General features: G+C 35.7%; 1 protein-coding gene across 1 annotated transcript; it reads left to right on the plus strand.

The window, feature by feature from the left end:
• Positions 1-151: 151 nt before the first annotated feature.
• Positions 152-15715, plus strand: LOC110464970 (guanine nucleotide-binding protein-like 1). The gene is made up of 13 exons (XM_021520494.1): positions 152-313; positions 2689-2812; positions 3671-3758; positions 5754-5882; positions 6934-7074; positions 7907-8117; positions 8506-8601; positions 9581-9745; positions 9909-9961; positions 10452-10577; positions 11046-11214; positions 11434-11574; positions 13314-15715. The coding sequence occupies exons 1-13, from the start codon at positions 238-240 to the stop codon at positions 13544-13546; spliced, it is 1752 nt and encodes a 583-aa protein (XP_021376169.1). The 5' UTR covers positions 152-237; the 3' UTR covers positions 13547-15715.
• Positions 15716-15921: the final 206 nt, after the last annotated feature.

The following is a 15921-nucleotide window of genomic DNA, read 5'->3' on the forward strand; positions in this document are numbered from 1 at the left end:
TTCTGCATATTTTTTAAATAATAAATTTATATCCCACCTATGTGTTTATAAGCAAAAGTTACAGTCTTTTATCTGAAGTAAATGTTCAATTATAAAAAATATAGTTTCTATGAATCGTTAATTTAAGAACTTCGCTGCGGGCCACATTTTATTCCACTTCCTCTTTCGGAAATTGCGCAACGCGGGTAACACAAACTTGTTCCAGCAGACTTATCCTCTCTATGACCTAACACTTTAATGCCGCGACAGAAACCTTTCAGTTCAAAGCAAAAGAAGTTTCAACTACAGGATAAGCGTCAAAGAAAGAAGGAATGTATGTCATGTCATTGTATGAAATGAATCGGGCACCTGTCAATGTCGGGGGGGGGGGGGGGGGTTACTCCTATAATTTTCTATCGGATATGATTTTGTCGTCTGCGACACATCTCGCCGTGTAAAACCTTTTCACCCTTAAACATTGTTGGAGCAGTGTGGGAGTTGCTGTGTTTTGTTCTGTACTTATACTGTACTACTTGGGTAAGCCAAGGGTTCTGGTTCTTAATCAGCACTGTCCTTTTGCATATCACGCTGATTGCGTCCTGTAGTGCAGTTGGTAGCTATACATCATTATATTGTTATTTCACATGACTAGAAGATACAGGTTCCTTGTTACATTTCGCCTCATCCTTCTAGGTACTAGCCTCGTCTGCCAATACACCCATGATGCAATCCTTGATTATGTTACGTGTGTATTGGCAGACGAGGCTAGTACCTAGAAGGATGAGGCACAATGTAACGAGGAACCTGTATCGTCTAGTCACCAGTTTCCGCGCGTTATGTATTTCCGCGCAGCCATTTGATCAAGTTATAACTCCTAACTACGTGACCTGCTGGACACAACACAAGGATATTTTAGACGTTTGGCCATCGTCTGTAAACTGACACAAAAATTACCGGAAAACAAGAATTAATCACTGATTAAAAAAACACGCATAAATATGTAGTTTTGCTTAATGCACTTTTTATCTTGCTCAAAATGAGCCCATACCTGAAAAAACGGTAATATATACTTAATTCATGAACCGGTCTTTTTTGTAGTCTGACAAACATACGAAAATGTTGTATTCAAATGGGTCCACATCTCCTCGCCGATTTTTTTCCGCTTCCGAAGAGCCAAGAAGACATTCTTATATCGATAAACAGTGTTTTCAATGAAACGTTAACCTTGTAATGCAATGAACTTCCAATTTTCACTAATTTTAAACAGAACAAAATGAGAAATAACTTACCATCAACCAAAACCGATATAAAACTGCAGAAAATAAATAATAACAGATTATATATTATAACTAAATAAATTTAATATATAAATTTAAAAAATTACATGAATTCGTTCAATTTGACATCTTGAAAAATCTATTAAAAATGTGAAATTTAAAAAAAGTTGTTTTGATAATTAATTTGACAATTAAAGATTTTTTTTTTATTTCAAACGAAGCTTTTGTTCTTGCAGGTCACTGTAGAGAATTTCTTTTTAGTGTATTCAAGTTATCTTTCTTTGAGCACCAAATCAAAATAGACACAGGCAAACATATGACGGCTACTTCTGACGGCAGAAATTTGTTAAAAATTGTTTGTTCTGATTTTTTTAAAATACAGTTTTATGTTGCTAGTTTTTTGTTTCCATTAGTAGATTGTATACATGTTTATGACAGTCATCCATAATTTCAAGTATTCTGCCCATGTGAGTACGAATTAAATCGCAGTTGCTTCTTAAGTGCGCGGAAACCGGTAACCCGAGAATACAGCAGTAGGGTCGTGGACGTGTGGAACTCTCTACCAAATATAGTTGTAGAGGCCCCCTCCCTAAATATTTTTAAATCTCGGTTAAACAATCACTGGCGTCATCATCACCAAAAATTTGTACCAACCTGTTACTCACAGCTGAACGTGATTAGAGAACAGTATAAAGATGTGTTTCAAGAAGCTGGATCAGCTTACGTCAACGTCGACACTACATGAAAAACTACATGTAAACTGTGGTTATTTATCAAAAACAAGTCCTAGATCAGTGGTATATACCCAGAAACCTCAAATCAAGTATACAGGTGTAGTAGAAATAATATTGTTTTGTAATATTCACATTATAATATAAAATATGCAGTTTTGAAAAATATCCCGCAGTTGAAAGGTCACGATCCTATTTCCATGCATGTGTCACAGAACTGGACTGGGTTGATCATCTAGAGCTCAGGGTCCCAGGTTTTAATCCCAGTCTTGCGGTGCATTTCCATTCTATTCGATAGTTTCTCCTATTACACAATACACATGTACTCATATGGAGGTGAGAGTATCAAAATACTCTGCCAGTTGCCAAGTTCTAGTCTGAAATAGCAGACTATCTCCTTTTAAAATATTTTTGATGGGGCAGAGATAGACTATCTTTGCCCCATCAAAACATTTTTAAAATGAGATTTTCAGTTATTTTAGACTTGGCAAGCTCATGCTCTTCATTGCCTTCAGCAAGAAAGTCAAGGAATCCAAGATGTTTTGATACCTGATAGTTTGAGTACCTAAGAATTAAGGTTGTTTCAGTACTTTTTTGTAAAGACGAAGAAAGGCTGAAGAATCTTAAAATATAAATAAGCAACACACGGGTAGAAAAGCAAACAAATTAAATTACTATTGTAATGTTATTTAATTATCTAGCCAGTCACGATGGAAGTGATCCAGAAGAGGCCATCCACAAACGTCGGGATCGATCACAGCCACAGCAAAATTTGAGGAGAGGCAAATTAGGAGCTGTACCTGACAGACGAACAAACCCTCACAGGTAGTACATGTGTGTGTATATGCAAGTAGACAACTCAGGTTTACACATATACCACAACAGTAGATGGCCCCAAACTTTGTTTTTAACAATATCAATTAAACAGAAATAATGGAAATAAAGTTGAGCAGTTATTGGAGTTAGAGTTTTGTGAAAAATCTTAACGATTGAATGTAAATTTTATCCCCTATCCAGGAAAAAGTGCGAACAACATAACAAATCTCTTCCAAACGTCAGAATTTATATGAGCAACATTGACATGTTTCGACACTGAGGCGAGTTGTCATCATGATTATGATGATGACTCGCCTTTGAGTCGAAACATGTCAATGTTGCTCCAATACATTCTGAAGTTTGGAAGAGATTTGTTATGTTGTTCACATTTTTTCCTGGATTTTTACTTACACCAGTGTGAACTTATTATGCGTGGGTTCTACGGTATATAATCGACGATGAAATAGAAGATACATCACTTATCGTTGAAGTATGATAGATCTATTCAAGTAACAAGTGTAAGAGAGGTATTCAGCTCACTTTTATTTCAGTTAACTGTGGTCATTGCATATAACATTACTTCATATTTGTTTTCCTACTTTTCCTAAAAATGATAGAAATCCTGTTTGCTTAACTTGTGCACAGACTTTCCTAATATAGTTTTGTATTAATGTTACAAAGATTGGTTCATGTACATTAAGCACTTTGTACATTAAATCTTAGTTTGAATAATGAGCTAATGATGAAAGAATGGATCAATAAGTATAACCTGTATATAAATTGTTTAATACATCATATTGTACGTTGATATTTATCAAGCCAAATACAATTAAAATTCAAAGCAATCTTTTAACTTTTTATTTACAGATACTGTCTGCAGTTCTTTAAAGAGAGTAATGAAGAGATTGATAGACGGAAGACATTGGCTAGACGGCCTTTACGTGAAATACCAGAGGTAAATATATACTGGATATAGAACAAGTGTGAAATGCTTCTGACACAAGATGCTGAATCTGGAGTGATCAAATGAGCAACAGCCTATGTTTTTGTTGGATGTTTTGTGAATCCCTGTGACCAAATACTTAGAGTGAATTTCTAAGAGCACATTGTTAATGATATATATATATATAATATAGAGAACATTTCAGAATTACTTAAACCTCCTGTCTTATAACTTTAAATCAATAAAACTAAGTGTGTAGTAAAGGGCTGTGTACCAATTACTGATATATGTTGGATACTGGTATAGCTATAGGGATCAGCACGATGACAATATCAAAACTAACTGTATTGATCAATATGTATAGAACAATCTCAGTTTGTTTTCAGTTCCACAGAATACACAAATGTTGGCAAAAAATAGTTTGGTGTTCCTGTATAATGCCTATGGAAATTTAAGATATTTTTCTTGCTTGTGTACTGGTAAACATGCCCTTCCTCAATAGTAAAATATAGCCTAATGAAAGAGAAAATTCATTTGGAGCAAAGGAGGTATTACTACTGTCCTATTAACTAAGTCAGTTTTCCTTTTTATGAAAAGGAGACGTGGTAGTTTTTAAAACTTGATATGCATTTTAGATTTGTTTATGACTATATCCCTCGTAATATATGGTTCATATCATTGCTTTTAGTAGGCAGCATTACGATACTTTCACCATTTACTATAATTCAGTTTTAATGATTTTAGTAAATCTAAATAATGTATTTTATATGTATTTGATGTGCTAGTAATTGACAATCATCGAGGTCCCGATGATGGGGGAGGGGCGACTTGTCGGTAGGGATTGGCCCAACCACTCTCGCTCTTCTCCCACCATCGGATCCTAAGCATACATTCAATTTTTATGTTATGTACAGTATAATATATGGTTCTTTTTATTGAGAATCATTAATGGATTCTATGTTTTAATATATATAAATTTTATGTAGTGTCTCGTAAGTCAGTATGGCAGGGCATATTTTGCATATTTTGCATATGTGTATTTTTATTATGTAAGTGATGTGTTATGTAAAAATATGTGTGACACTTAAATAAAATATTTTATTATTATTATTATCCTATTATCTAGCTGCCATTTCTGATGAAGTAGGTGGTGTTTCCTCCATTGCCCATGAGTATTTTTGGCCGGTACCCTTAAAATAATTTCATTCATTATATCTAATAGTAATCATTTTGTTTCAAAACATATATAGTAACAATTATTTTTATTGATATATATACAGCCCTTGGGTAGCAAGCCTTGAAACATTACAGTTTGTTGTTGGTTTAATCTATTAGTAGAGGCTAAACATAACAGGGGCTTTACCTGGGAAATGAAGTATGAAAAAAGGTATTCATTTAATTGACCGTATTTTTTACATGATCTAGCTTACTTGTTAACCAATGCTAGTGATACTTAACAACTCCCAAATACTGTCTAAACAACAGAGTTAATATGATGAAGTCGTCGTACCAAACATCACACGATTCAGTATGCTGTATTTAAGTTTTGTCTTTGTCATCACTCACTTCACAATCAAACAACATGGTGTACTTGGTGGCCATCCTCAAACTTCACATCCAGATATGTAAGAGGTTTTAAATGAGTTCTTATTTTCCTTATCTAATGTAAAATCTGATTCCTCTGTTTATTACTAAGGGGCTAATATTTGTCACTGGATCATTTTAGTCTGGGATTGGTAATACACCTTTTGAAATTATAATACATTGGGTAAATAGCTTTGGGTAAAGATGGTTATACATGAGGGATACACATTTCATATGGGGCAGCAAACTTCTTTTACAATAACACAGCCAAGCTTTGTTTAACTGGTAATTTTATGTAAAATGTTGGCAAAATAATACATCACAGACATGGAAGCATAACAACTTCTGGTTGTATTTAAAGAAAACTTAAAAAGCATTTCCTCTTTATAAAACTAAATGAATTTCCTGACTCATGTGTTGTAGGATGCGTTGGAAGTGGACATAGATCAGGTATACCAGCCAGGGTCTGTCCTTGACCTCCCCAAACGACCTCCATGGAACTACTCTCTGTCCAGAGCCGAGTTGGAGGCCAGGGAACAGAAGTACTTTCAGGTAAATTCAAAGTCAGACTTGTAATTAACATTGGTTACACTAAAATCTATTATAATGTTATTGTGAAAAAATAGATTTCTTTCTTATAGCTGTAAGCAATACAGGCAATATTACAACTTTATAATGCAGACAATCCATTTAACATTTATTGTATTATTTTATTATAGAATTTTGAAATACACTTTTTGTGAACATAGGATTACCATAGCTTAGGATGTCACTAGTCTTTCCTGAATTTAATGAAAGTTAATTTAAGTGAATTTCGTTAGTTTGTAATAATTTTATTTTTGATAGAATGATAAGTTCACAATCAATATTTGTTTATAGAAACTTAAGGACTATTTTTTCTGTTCTGGGGGTTTAAATTCAAAATTAGATAATATGATCTATGTGATAAATTTATTTATTATATGCTTAAAAAATTGTCGCAATCACATTGGCCAGATCCTATATACACATGACCAGTCCTCAAAAACTCATGCAGACTGGTTATCATGTAAATATCGATTTCTAAAAAGGGCCTTTATGGAAATGTCCCGCAACCTGTCGTAGGGCATGCACAGTTATACCTGAACTCAATCAGACGATAACAGAAGATGGCTGCTGGCGAAAGTTTTCCTCCGTTAAATCTGAAAATTTCCAAAAACTACTTGAAGATAAAGGTTCATATCACATCATATTCACCGGCACAAAAGTCCATAATTGTATAATATTGATAAGTTTCATTACTCCTAACATGCATTGTAGAGAATAAATGATTGGGTGGCGCAGTGGATAGCGCACTTGCCTTCAACCAAGGCGGCTGGGGTTCGATCCCCCGATCGGACATGAAATGGGGTGGGGTCGCCTGCCAGACTACATGGCTTATTTCAGGGTACTCCGGTTTCCTCCTACATGAAGACCCCTTGAACGCTAACATCCGGACCAACAAGAGTGATTAATATATATAAGTTGAAATAACTTGTTTCATAATTGTTATAAAATATATAAAGTTTGAATGTTTATATATGTAGAGAACAGATAATGTGCAGCACTGTATTACACATTCCAGGAATACACTGAGGCGATTACTGAAAAGTTCCCCCCAGAACAGCTCAGTTACTTCGAGATGAACTTAGAAACTTGGCGGCAGTTATGGCGAGTGTTGGAGATGTCGGACATCCTACTTCTAATTCTGGACATCAGATATCCGGTATGTAGTGTCAAAGCTCTCAACTGAAGCAGATTCTAGACAACTAGCTAGAGACCCTAGTTAGGTAGATTACTGGACAAACTACTGACCTTAGTCAATTGGATTACTGAACTACAAATATAGTGAACTACTGACCCTAGTCATTGGGATTACCGTCATCATATGATGTTAGCTGTTGCAAAGACATTGAACCCCAAACAAACATTTGGATTAAGGGAGTTCTGGGCGCATATTCATGAAACCGTTCTCATGCTCAAACATGGAATCTGTGCTCAAACCAACTTTCTGGTAACTCGCTTAGATCATGTCAAACGGTCAAAAAGTCAAATGTAAACATCGAAAACAGTATTTGGCTATAAGTCTCTTCAATATGTTTCCAAATCATTGACAAAATAAGTCTTATTTATCGAGTTATAACCAGAACAAGAAATTAGGCTTGAGCACAAAATCCATGCTTGAGCATGAGAACGACTTCATGAATACGGGCCCTGGTTCTGGTCTGTAATCAGCAAAATCTTTTTAGATAAAACACTAATTGGAGTAACTTTGTGCCATACATATTGTAATTAGTGAACCAAGAAAATATACAACACAAAGTCATATGAATAACGATGATGAAAAATTGATTTGAAGCCTTCTTATACTAAATTAAAAGATTTCTGTAAAAGACTTTGAAAACACATATGAAGAAATATGCTATGCTCAGCTAGATTTTATAAAACTCAATGGTGTGTTAATAATATTTTTTGCTTTGGCAGATAAAATATTCATCAGTAAATTAGAAAAATTCAAATTAAATCATAACAATATTATGAAAGTGCTTTCTTTTCAGGTTTTACACATGTCCCCTGCGTTGTACCATACCGTTACCCATGACCTTGGCAAGTCAATCATTATCATCCTTAACAAGGTTGACCTGGCTCCACCTCCTCTAGTCATTGCATGGAAGAGTTTCCTTCAGCAAAAATATGAAAAAGTCCACATTGTCTTGTTTACCTCATATCCAAACGAGGCTCTGACAGAGGGAGGTGATGAGATAAAAGGTGAGTGTGGATACCCTGGTAAGACCTTGCCCATATTGCCCTGTATTGGAAGAATATGGGCTACAATAAAACTGCATTAAACATCAGACCTCAGAGCTGTTCCAAAAATAAATGTATCTTTTTGTGACCACAAAAGTCTTGTTTTCTACTGGGGGCCAACTAAACGATTGCAAGCAAATTTTGTAAGACCCAAAACACAATTATTGTTAAAAAGGCTCCCTACAACAACAAAGCCAATATTCATATCTAGAATAGTCCTCAGTAAGTCTACTTAGCCACTTGATGAGTATAATACTAAACAACAGACCTGAGTAAGTTCTCTACCTTGCAATTAAATTACTTTAAATGTTCAGTTAAAAGTTTGGTGTTTTTCATTAATGTATTGTAGCTAAGCTGAGACGTAAGCGTGGAGGTGGGGCATGGACCAGAGCCATGGGACAGGGGCAGCTGCTGGAGGTCTGTCAGAATATTGTCGGGGACAAAGGTCAGTCAACTCAATCTTAACTGGTGTCTTGACAATATAATTATTGTAGGGATTGAATTTGTAAGTTACAGTCATTATCACTTATGAAATAGTGTTTTTGGTACTGGGATGGAAGTGTTACTGTAATCAATTGAAAGTTAGGCTGTCTTCATTGTCTGACTTCAATTTTACGAGGTTTTTTAAAGATGTTTTGTTCAGCTTGGAGTGAGAGAACAAGGAACATATACTTTGGATATATATAGATGGATTTATTGATTGAAAACTTGTTTTTCAAATGGTATAAAATGCAGATGCCTATCAACATGATTACAATGTATCACGGATTAAGTTTGTTGACAACTGTATATACTGTCATAAATGTAAAGAAAAGATAATGTACTGTAGCGGTTATATCGCAGGGGTTTTAATTTTGTTTTGACTGATATCCGCAAATTCTAAACACCAGCGAAATTATTGAAAATGTTAACCACTTTTACGGACCTTATCAGAACATGTTGAAAATACTTTCAACCCAACGCTGTTATGTAAGCTTAAACGAAATCAAATCAGATTAGCACGGGACAACTAGGCAGTCCATGTAAAAACAACACTTACATATAAGTGCCCACAACATATTTATGTGTGCACAGTAGGTGATTACTTGATTACAGTTAACTCCTACAAAGGTACATACACATTTGATTTTTTTTATGAGTGAAGTCACTGGCGGATGACGACGCTCGGAATCATTTTTTTTAAACAGTTTACCTGTATTTCGAGGTTTAACCCTTAAATGATGACACTCAAAAGACTTTGCATGACACATGGGATTCGGGTGCACAGCGAAATTTAACCCTTTTGAATATGTACTGAATACGAAACCACGTAATATTGACCTCGTGAATTTAAAGCGCTATACAGTATTCCTTAAATACATTGTACCTATAACGTGATGTTGGTTGTTATATTGTTCTGGTGACATCTCTTTGGTGATTTCTAGTTGATCTCAGCAGCTGGCATGATAAACTGGTCTCAGCTGATGCAATGAAAGAGGAAGAGGACACGGAAGATTCCTCAGTAGTCAGGAGTCAGTATGAGGACACGTCCTACAAACATGAGGAAACAACTCGGTACCAAAATGGAGTCCTTACTATTGGATGTGTTGGTAAGGAAGAAACAGAGTAGATGTAGTTAAAGTTGTAAAGCGGTCATTGACTGTAAAAAGAATATCCTTTAAACTGCAGATAATATTAACCATGAAGTTGTTTTCTAGAAGCCCTGGTCGACATGTTTTAGAAAAAGTGACAGAAGAATGTTTATCATTTCAGGTTACCCCAACGTGGGGAAATCCTCCCTGTTGAATGGTCTTATTGGTAAGAAAGTAAGTATCATCTGTAAATTGTGAAAGTCCAGTTATTTACAGGATTGTCATATTTCTAATCTGTATAGTTACTTATTTTTGCAGGTATGATTGTCTGTAATTTTTGCGGTTTTCGTTTGGTCAATAGTTGATCGAGTTAAAGCCTTAATGAGTTAACCAAAAAAGTGTGATTTAAAAACTGAGTTAACCAGAAAAGTGTGATTTAAAAACTGAGTTAACCAAAAAAGTGTGATTTAAAAACTGAGTTAACCAGAAAAGTGTGATTTAAAAACTGAGTTAACCAGTTAAGTGTGATTTAAAAACTGAGTTAACCAGTAAAGTGTGATTTAAAAACTGAATTAATCAGTAAAGTGTGATTTAAAAACTGAGTTAACCAGTAAAGTGTGATTTTCATGTAAAAACAAAATCCCAGTTAGCTGATGCTATTACTTAATGATATTTAAATTTTAATGATATTTAAATTGAAACCATTTTCCTCATTCTCCTACAGGTAGTCAGTGTATCGAGAACCCCTGGCCATACCAAACATTTTCAAACCATATTTCTGACCCAAACAATAAAGCTGTGTGACTGTCCAGGCCTAGTGTTTCCTTCACTCATCGACAAATCGCTTCAGGTAAGATCGATAGGCAGTGTCAATGGGGGTAAAATTATCCGCATCTCCTAATTTGTCTATTATAGAGTTTGATTTATGTGAGAAAATTCCTTGTCAGAAGACAGATATGATGGAAGAAATGATATGACTTTTTATCCTATTGTAAGAATAATGTAAGTGGGTGGGATTACACACATTATCGTGTCTAGATGCTGCCTTCCTGGTGTGGTTGGCACTGTTAAGTAGACTCAAGTAGATCTATCACCATAGACACAGCCCGTATACGACCTTAGCTGTTTTAAGGAATTTAAACCTTAACAAACAAAACTAAACTTGGCTTCCCAGCCCTGGCAATCCACAATAAAATCTTGTGGCAATAAAATCAATTAAACCTAAAAATAACATTTTCATACTGAACCTATGTTACTGTATTGTTAATTTTATGTAATGTTATGTCTCCATATTTCTATATTAATTGCTTTTTATTAGATATTGGCTGGTATTTACCCCATTGCACAAGTGCGGGAGCCATTCACTCCTGTTGGTTTCCTGGCGGAGAGGATAGACATATTGAATCAACTCCGCCTGAAGCATCCAAATTGTGAAAAAAATGCTGCAAAGTCTCTGAAGTGTTGGAGCGCATATGATATATGTGAAGGTCAGTTAATATAACAGTTTGTGAAGTCATTCCTTCTTCAGAAACTTAGTCATATGTAGCATATATGAGGACATGGTCATGGATATGATGAAATGATACAGAATTATAATACAGATTATATTCAAACTTAACCCAGTGGTCATTATTTTAAACATTCAGATGTATGCTAGCTACTAAAGTTGTGATGCAATATTAAAATACCTATATTTCAAATTTTAGCCTGGGCTGAGAAGCGAGGGTTTATTACAGCCAAGTCAGGCAGACCTGATCTTCATAGGGCAGCTAACAACCTGCTGAGGATGGGACTGGATGGTCGTCTATGTCTGTGTCTTAGACCACCAGGGTACACCGACAACAAAGGTATGTATCACAGACCCCTAGGGTACACTGACAACAGAGGTATGTATTACAGGCCTTCAGAGCAGAGAGACCGGAGAATTGGTTACAGCTATATTTGGACCTAAACAAAGGTGTTCAGAACAATTTTACACGTTTTAGGGGTTTAGATCAACTTTCAGTAAAAATGTCGCCCCCAATGATGATATATACAAGAAGGGTAGAAAGCACATTATGATGGAAAATCGACCCCACCTCACTTTCTTGCATCAAAAACCTAATTTCTAGTTGATGTACAAAAAAATGCTTAGTACTGTTGGAAAGATGGATAATATTTAGGTCACTTGAGCTTTTGACCTAATCCAATCACTTTCCGTCCGTCGTCGTCCTTCGCCCGTTGTGCGTAAACTTTTTACATTTTCAACTTCTTCTCAAGAACCAGTCGATGGTTTTTTTTCAAACTTAGTCAGAATCATCCTTGGTAGATGAGGCTACAAAATTGTAAAATTGGGATTCCTACCCCAACCCCAGGTGCCAGGGTGGAGCCCCAAAGGGAAAATTAACCAATATTTCAAAAATCTTCTTCTCCAGACTCCGAGGTACTTCAGTCAGTTTCTCTGCATGGATGGAAAGATCATCAGGGGCTTTATTTAAATTGTTTATTTCAGGACCCCCGAGCTATCCGTTGTCCCTTGGGGAGGGGGTAAAATTTACTATAGTTTATATAGGGAAACAACACTTTTGTGTATATTTTGACAATTTTCTGTAGGAAATTATTCTTACTTGGTGAGAATTATCCTTGGGGGAAGATGGTTTTAAATTGTAAAATTGGGATTCCTACCCCAGCCCTAGGGGCCAGGGCGGGGCCCCAAAGGGAACATTTACCAATATCTTAAAATTCTTATCCTTTGATGACATGCCAAGTATTGTATTTCACTTAGTTTACATGCTGATTTCCACATCACATCTAAACAATAAAATAAAGCTACCTGTACCTATGATATAACTCAGGTGACCACTAAGGCCCTTGGGCCTCTTGTTCTTTTAGAGACCTCCTTTACTCATATGTAAAATCACTCTGAACACCTTAATAGTTTAGGTCCAACTATAGCTGTAACCAATCCTCAGGTCCCTGTGCTCCAGGGTACACAGAGTCTGAAAACAAAAAGATGTGTCTCTGACCCTGGGGTCATCTATATAACAGCCTGTCTCATTGGAATATATCGATCACATGACAATGAAATATAACATTACGCACCCCTCACATGCTTGAGGTTCCAGTCATATTACCTTTATTCAGAATTTCTCTAGAAAAAAGAGCAAAAGGCACCACTCCTGAATTTTGAGTGACTGAAGTAATCATCAATATTGGCAAAGAAGCCTGATCTTCTTCACTGTTGCGTTATAATTATATTGCAATATAAACAAAATATTTATCACCCTTTCGGTAGGGAAACACAATTACTTGTTTCCCCTCGATTGATCATGTTTCACTTTTAGGCTTTGCCCTCGTGGAACGCGATGAATTGCAGGAGAACAAAGAATCATGTTTCCCTACCGCAAGGACAAAATATTAATAACATAAACCTGTTTAACTTTTTTTTCATTTTGAAATGTTGATGTTGATTCAAATTTGAGATATTGGAAAATTTAACTGGGTAGTCTTGAAGGAATTTCTACACATCTTAGTTTGTCCTTCAATTTCTAAAGCTGGTCTGTTCTGCAGCTGCTAATGGTTGTTTCATTGTGTTTTGGTTTGTCAGGTCACTGGGAACGCCATCAAGAGACACTCAAGCTCATTGGTGATTTGGAGTGTTATAGAGTCAATGGTATGTCTGATGGAGAAGATGAATTCAGTGATGAAGATCTGGCACATCTAGGTCGGGAAAACGATTCAGACGACGAAGAAGAAAGTGAGGGAGAAGATGAGGAAAATGAAGATGGAAGCAAATATGTTTCAAATAATCCTTTTGCACTGTTAGGAGGTGATGACTGATTTGATAAGTTCTTCATACTTTAGGAGTCAATTTCGCCTCTGGCATGGCTGACTTTTTCTGTGGGTAATTGGAACAAGCCCTCTGCGCCAGTGTCTTTTATTTTGTATGCATGCATGACATGTAAGGAATTTAAACTTGTGTTAAAATGTGCCAGCCTAAACTTCTATGACCTTTATAAAATGCTTCAGGGCAGTAAGGACAAGTGATGTATCACAGTTCTCCACATACAATATTTCATGCATTTAATTTTTTAGCTCTTCTGTTCGAAAAACATAGAACTTATGCTATACACTGTTATGTTATGTTATGAATTGTGTTATTCAATGTGTATGCTTGCATGCTGATAGTGTCATTGGGGATCTAATGTTGATGCAGTGGAGCCAGAATGGATTTTCACCTTTTTTGGACATAACTTTTTCACCCCAAATCGCCAGGTAAAGGGTTATTTTCATCCTTCTGTTAGACTGAATAGGTAACTGTTTGGCATCTTCTCTAGCCAAGTGTTCGCTTCGTGTACACTCCACTTACCCTTGGCGGATATAGCCGTGTTTTCATAATTCCCTCCACTGCCACCTAGTGGATATACTGAGTTATCAATCTTCTCCCAAAAAACATTGAACCAATAAGAATGACCGTTACATACATACTCCATCGGCCTGTTGACAAAAGCATGTGTATGTCGAGGCAGAGTATAAATGACAGAGCAATATGGAAACAATCTAAAGGCGGCACACATATTTTCCCAGGTCATCATTTACATGTGGCACGTAGTCCAGGATTTCCACCAACTGATTTAAAACTCCAGAAGCTTCCCCAAAGATCGTGCGCCTATTTATTAAACACTCTGACATAAACGACAACGTGCTCCCGTACAGGGCGTCGCCATTACTGTTTTCCTTTGTCAACAGCGCTATATGTAAGACGCGATTTCATTGGATGCGAGTGATTGGCACCGCACGAAAATTGAAGGCTCGGTAAACACGGCTATATATATCCGCCAAGGGTAAGTGTATACGAAGCGAACACTTGGCTAGCCAAGATGACTGTTTGGTGGCTTAGACATCACCACTGGCTAGCTCATTTAACATGAAGATCCAGTGAGTTTATGTGATCATAATGTATATTGAAATAAATGCCCTCCAACAGTTTTGAAATCACAGCGGCCAGTGTTAAAATCTACAGGTGATATTCTTCTAAAGATCCATAAAGCCTATTATAATGGTAAATGACCAGCATTTTCTTGGTATGAAAGGATATCAATATGTTTTCAAATACTTACCAGTTACCACAAACACTTTCAATGTTACAGGGGTCAAGTATGCTAAAATCTGCAAACAATTTCTGAAAAACATAAGCAAGATTTAGATCAAAGATACTGATATTTGGCTTGTTACTTTGGGAATCAATTTTGTGAAATTAAGTGACCCAGACACACATTCCAAGGTACAATGATCAGATTTGTGAACTATTTTATAGAAATTTTTCAAATATGTGAGTTTGATCCACTTTCAAGGTCATAGAGTTAAAATGAGTTAACAGTAAATGGCTGCTTAAAATCTACTGTAGCTTGCTGGAATAACAGGCCATCAAATTTGTTCAAGTAAATGACCTTGACCTACTGTGAAAGATATTTGATAAGTAAACTATTTCAAAAACTTCCAAATATATCGATAAAGAATAGAGGAATGATATCTGGTCTTTAGTGTGAGTTTTCTTGTTGTCAAGTGTGTGTAAATAAAACTGTCCTTGACCCTCTTTGAAGGTTACAGAGTCCAGATGTGTTTGTCAACACCATTTAATAACATGAAAGTTATACAAGCCCATAGGGCCTCGTTACATTAAATGTTATTCATTGCAAAGAAAATGTGCAAATTATTTAATTTCTCAATGAAGAAAACAATGCATTTAATTGATGATCCAAATGTTAAGTCAAGAGCTATAGCTGTCTTTGTTATTGATTTATAAATGGAAAATGTATTTTCACAATTTTAACACCATTACATACATTTCATAAGTAATATACAAATTGTACTATGTTTTTAAATTGGGTTTTTGTGGTAGTCCTTAATACCTTGTATAATACTTACCATAAGAAGCTTTATCCGTATATCTGTTCACAATGTTACTTCATTTTAAACCGTTACAGTTATTAAAACATGATAGGTGTTCAGATGTCTTTGTGTATTTTTACTTAGTAATCACCTACTCATCTGGTAAGCAAGCTGAGCACCTCATCAACATTGCAACTACATATATTATGTCAATTTTTCATACTATGTTTGTTCTCTCAAATATGGTTGTGCATATCAAGCTTGGTTAGAATTGAACGATTTTCAAGGAAATTATTGCAAGGAAACAAATTAACCAAACAGGA

Source organism: Mizuhopecten yessoensis, unplaced genomic scaffold (genome assembly GCF_002113885.1).
Source record: "Mizuhopecten yessoensis strain PY_sf001 unplaced genomic scaffold, ASM211388v2 scaffold11045, whole genome shotgun sequence".
NCBI lineage: Eukaryota > Metazoa > Mollusca > Bivalvia > Pectinida > Pectinidae > Mizuhopecten > Mizuhopecten yessoensis.

What these genes read in the sequence shown, in the direction of transcription:
- LOC110464970 (XM_021520494.1), top strand. Translation starts at nt 238, where the DNA reads ATGCCGCGACAGAAACCTTTCAGTTCAAAGCAAAAGAAGTTTCAACTA. An exon ending in GGGAGGTGATGAGATAAAAG is followed by an intron (nt 8,118 to 8,505) that starts GTGAGTGTGGAT and finishes AATGTATTGTAG; the next exon opens with CTAAGCTGAGACGTAAGCGT. An exon ending in CCTTACTATTGGATGTGTTG is followed by an intron (nt 9,746 to 9,908) that starts GTAAGGAAGAAA and finishes TTATCATTTCAG; the next exon opens with GTTACCCCAACGTGGGGAAA.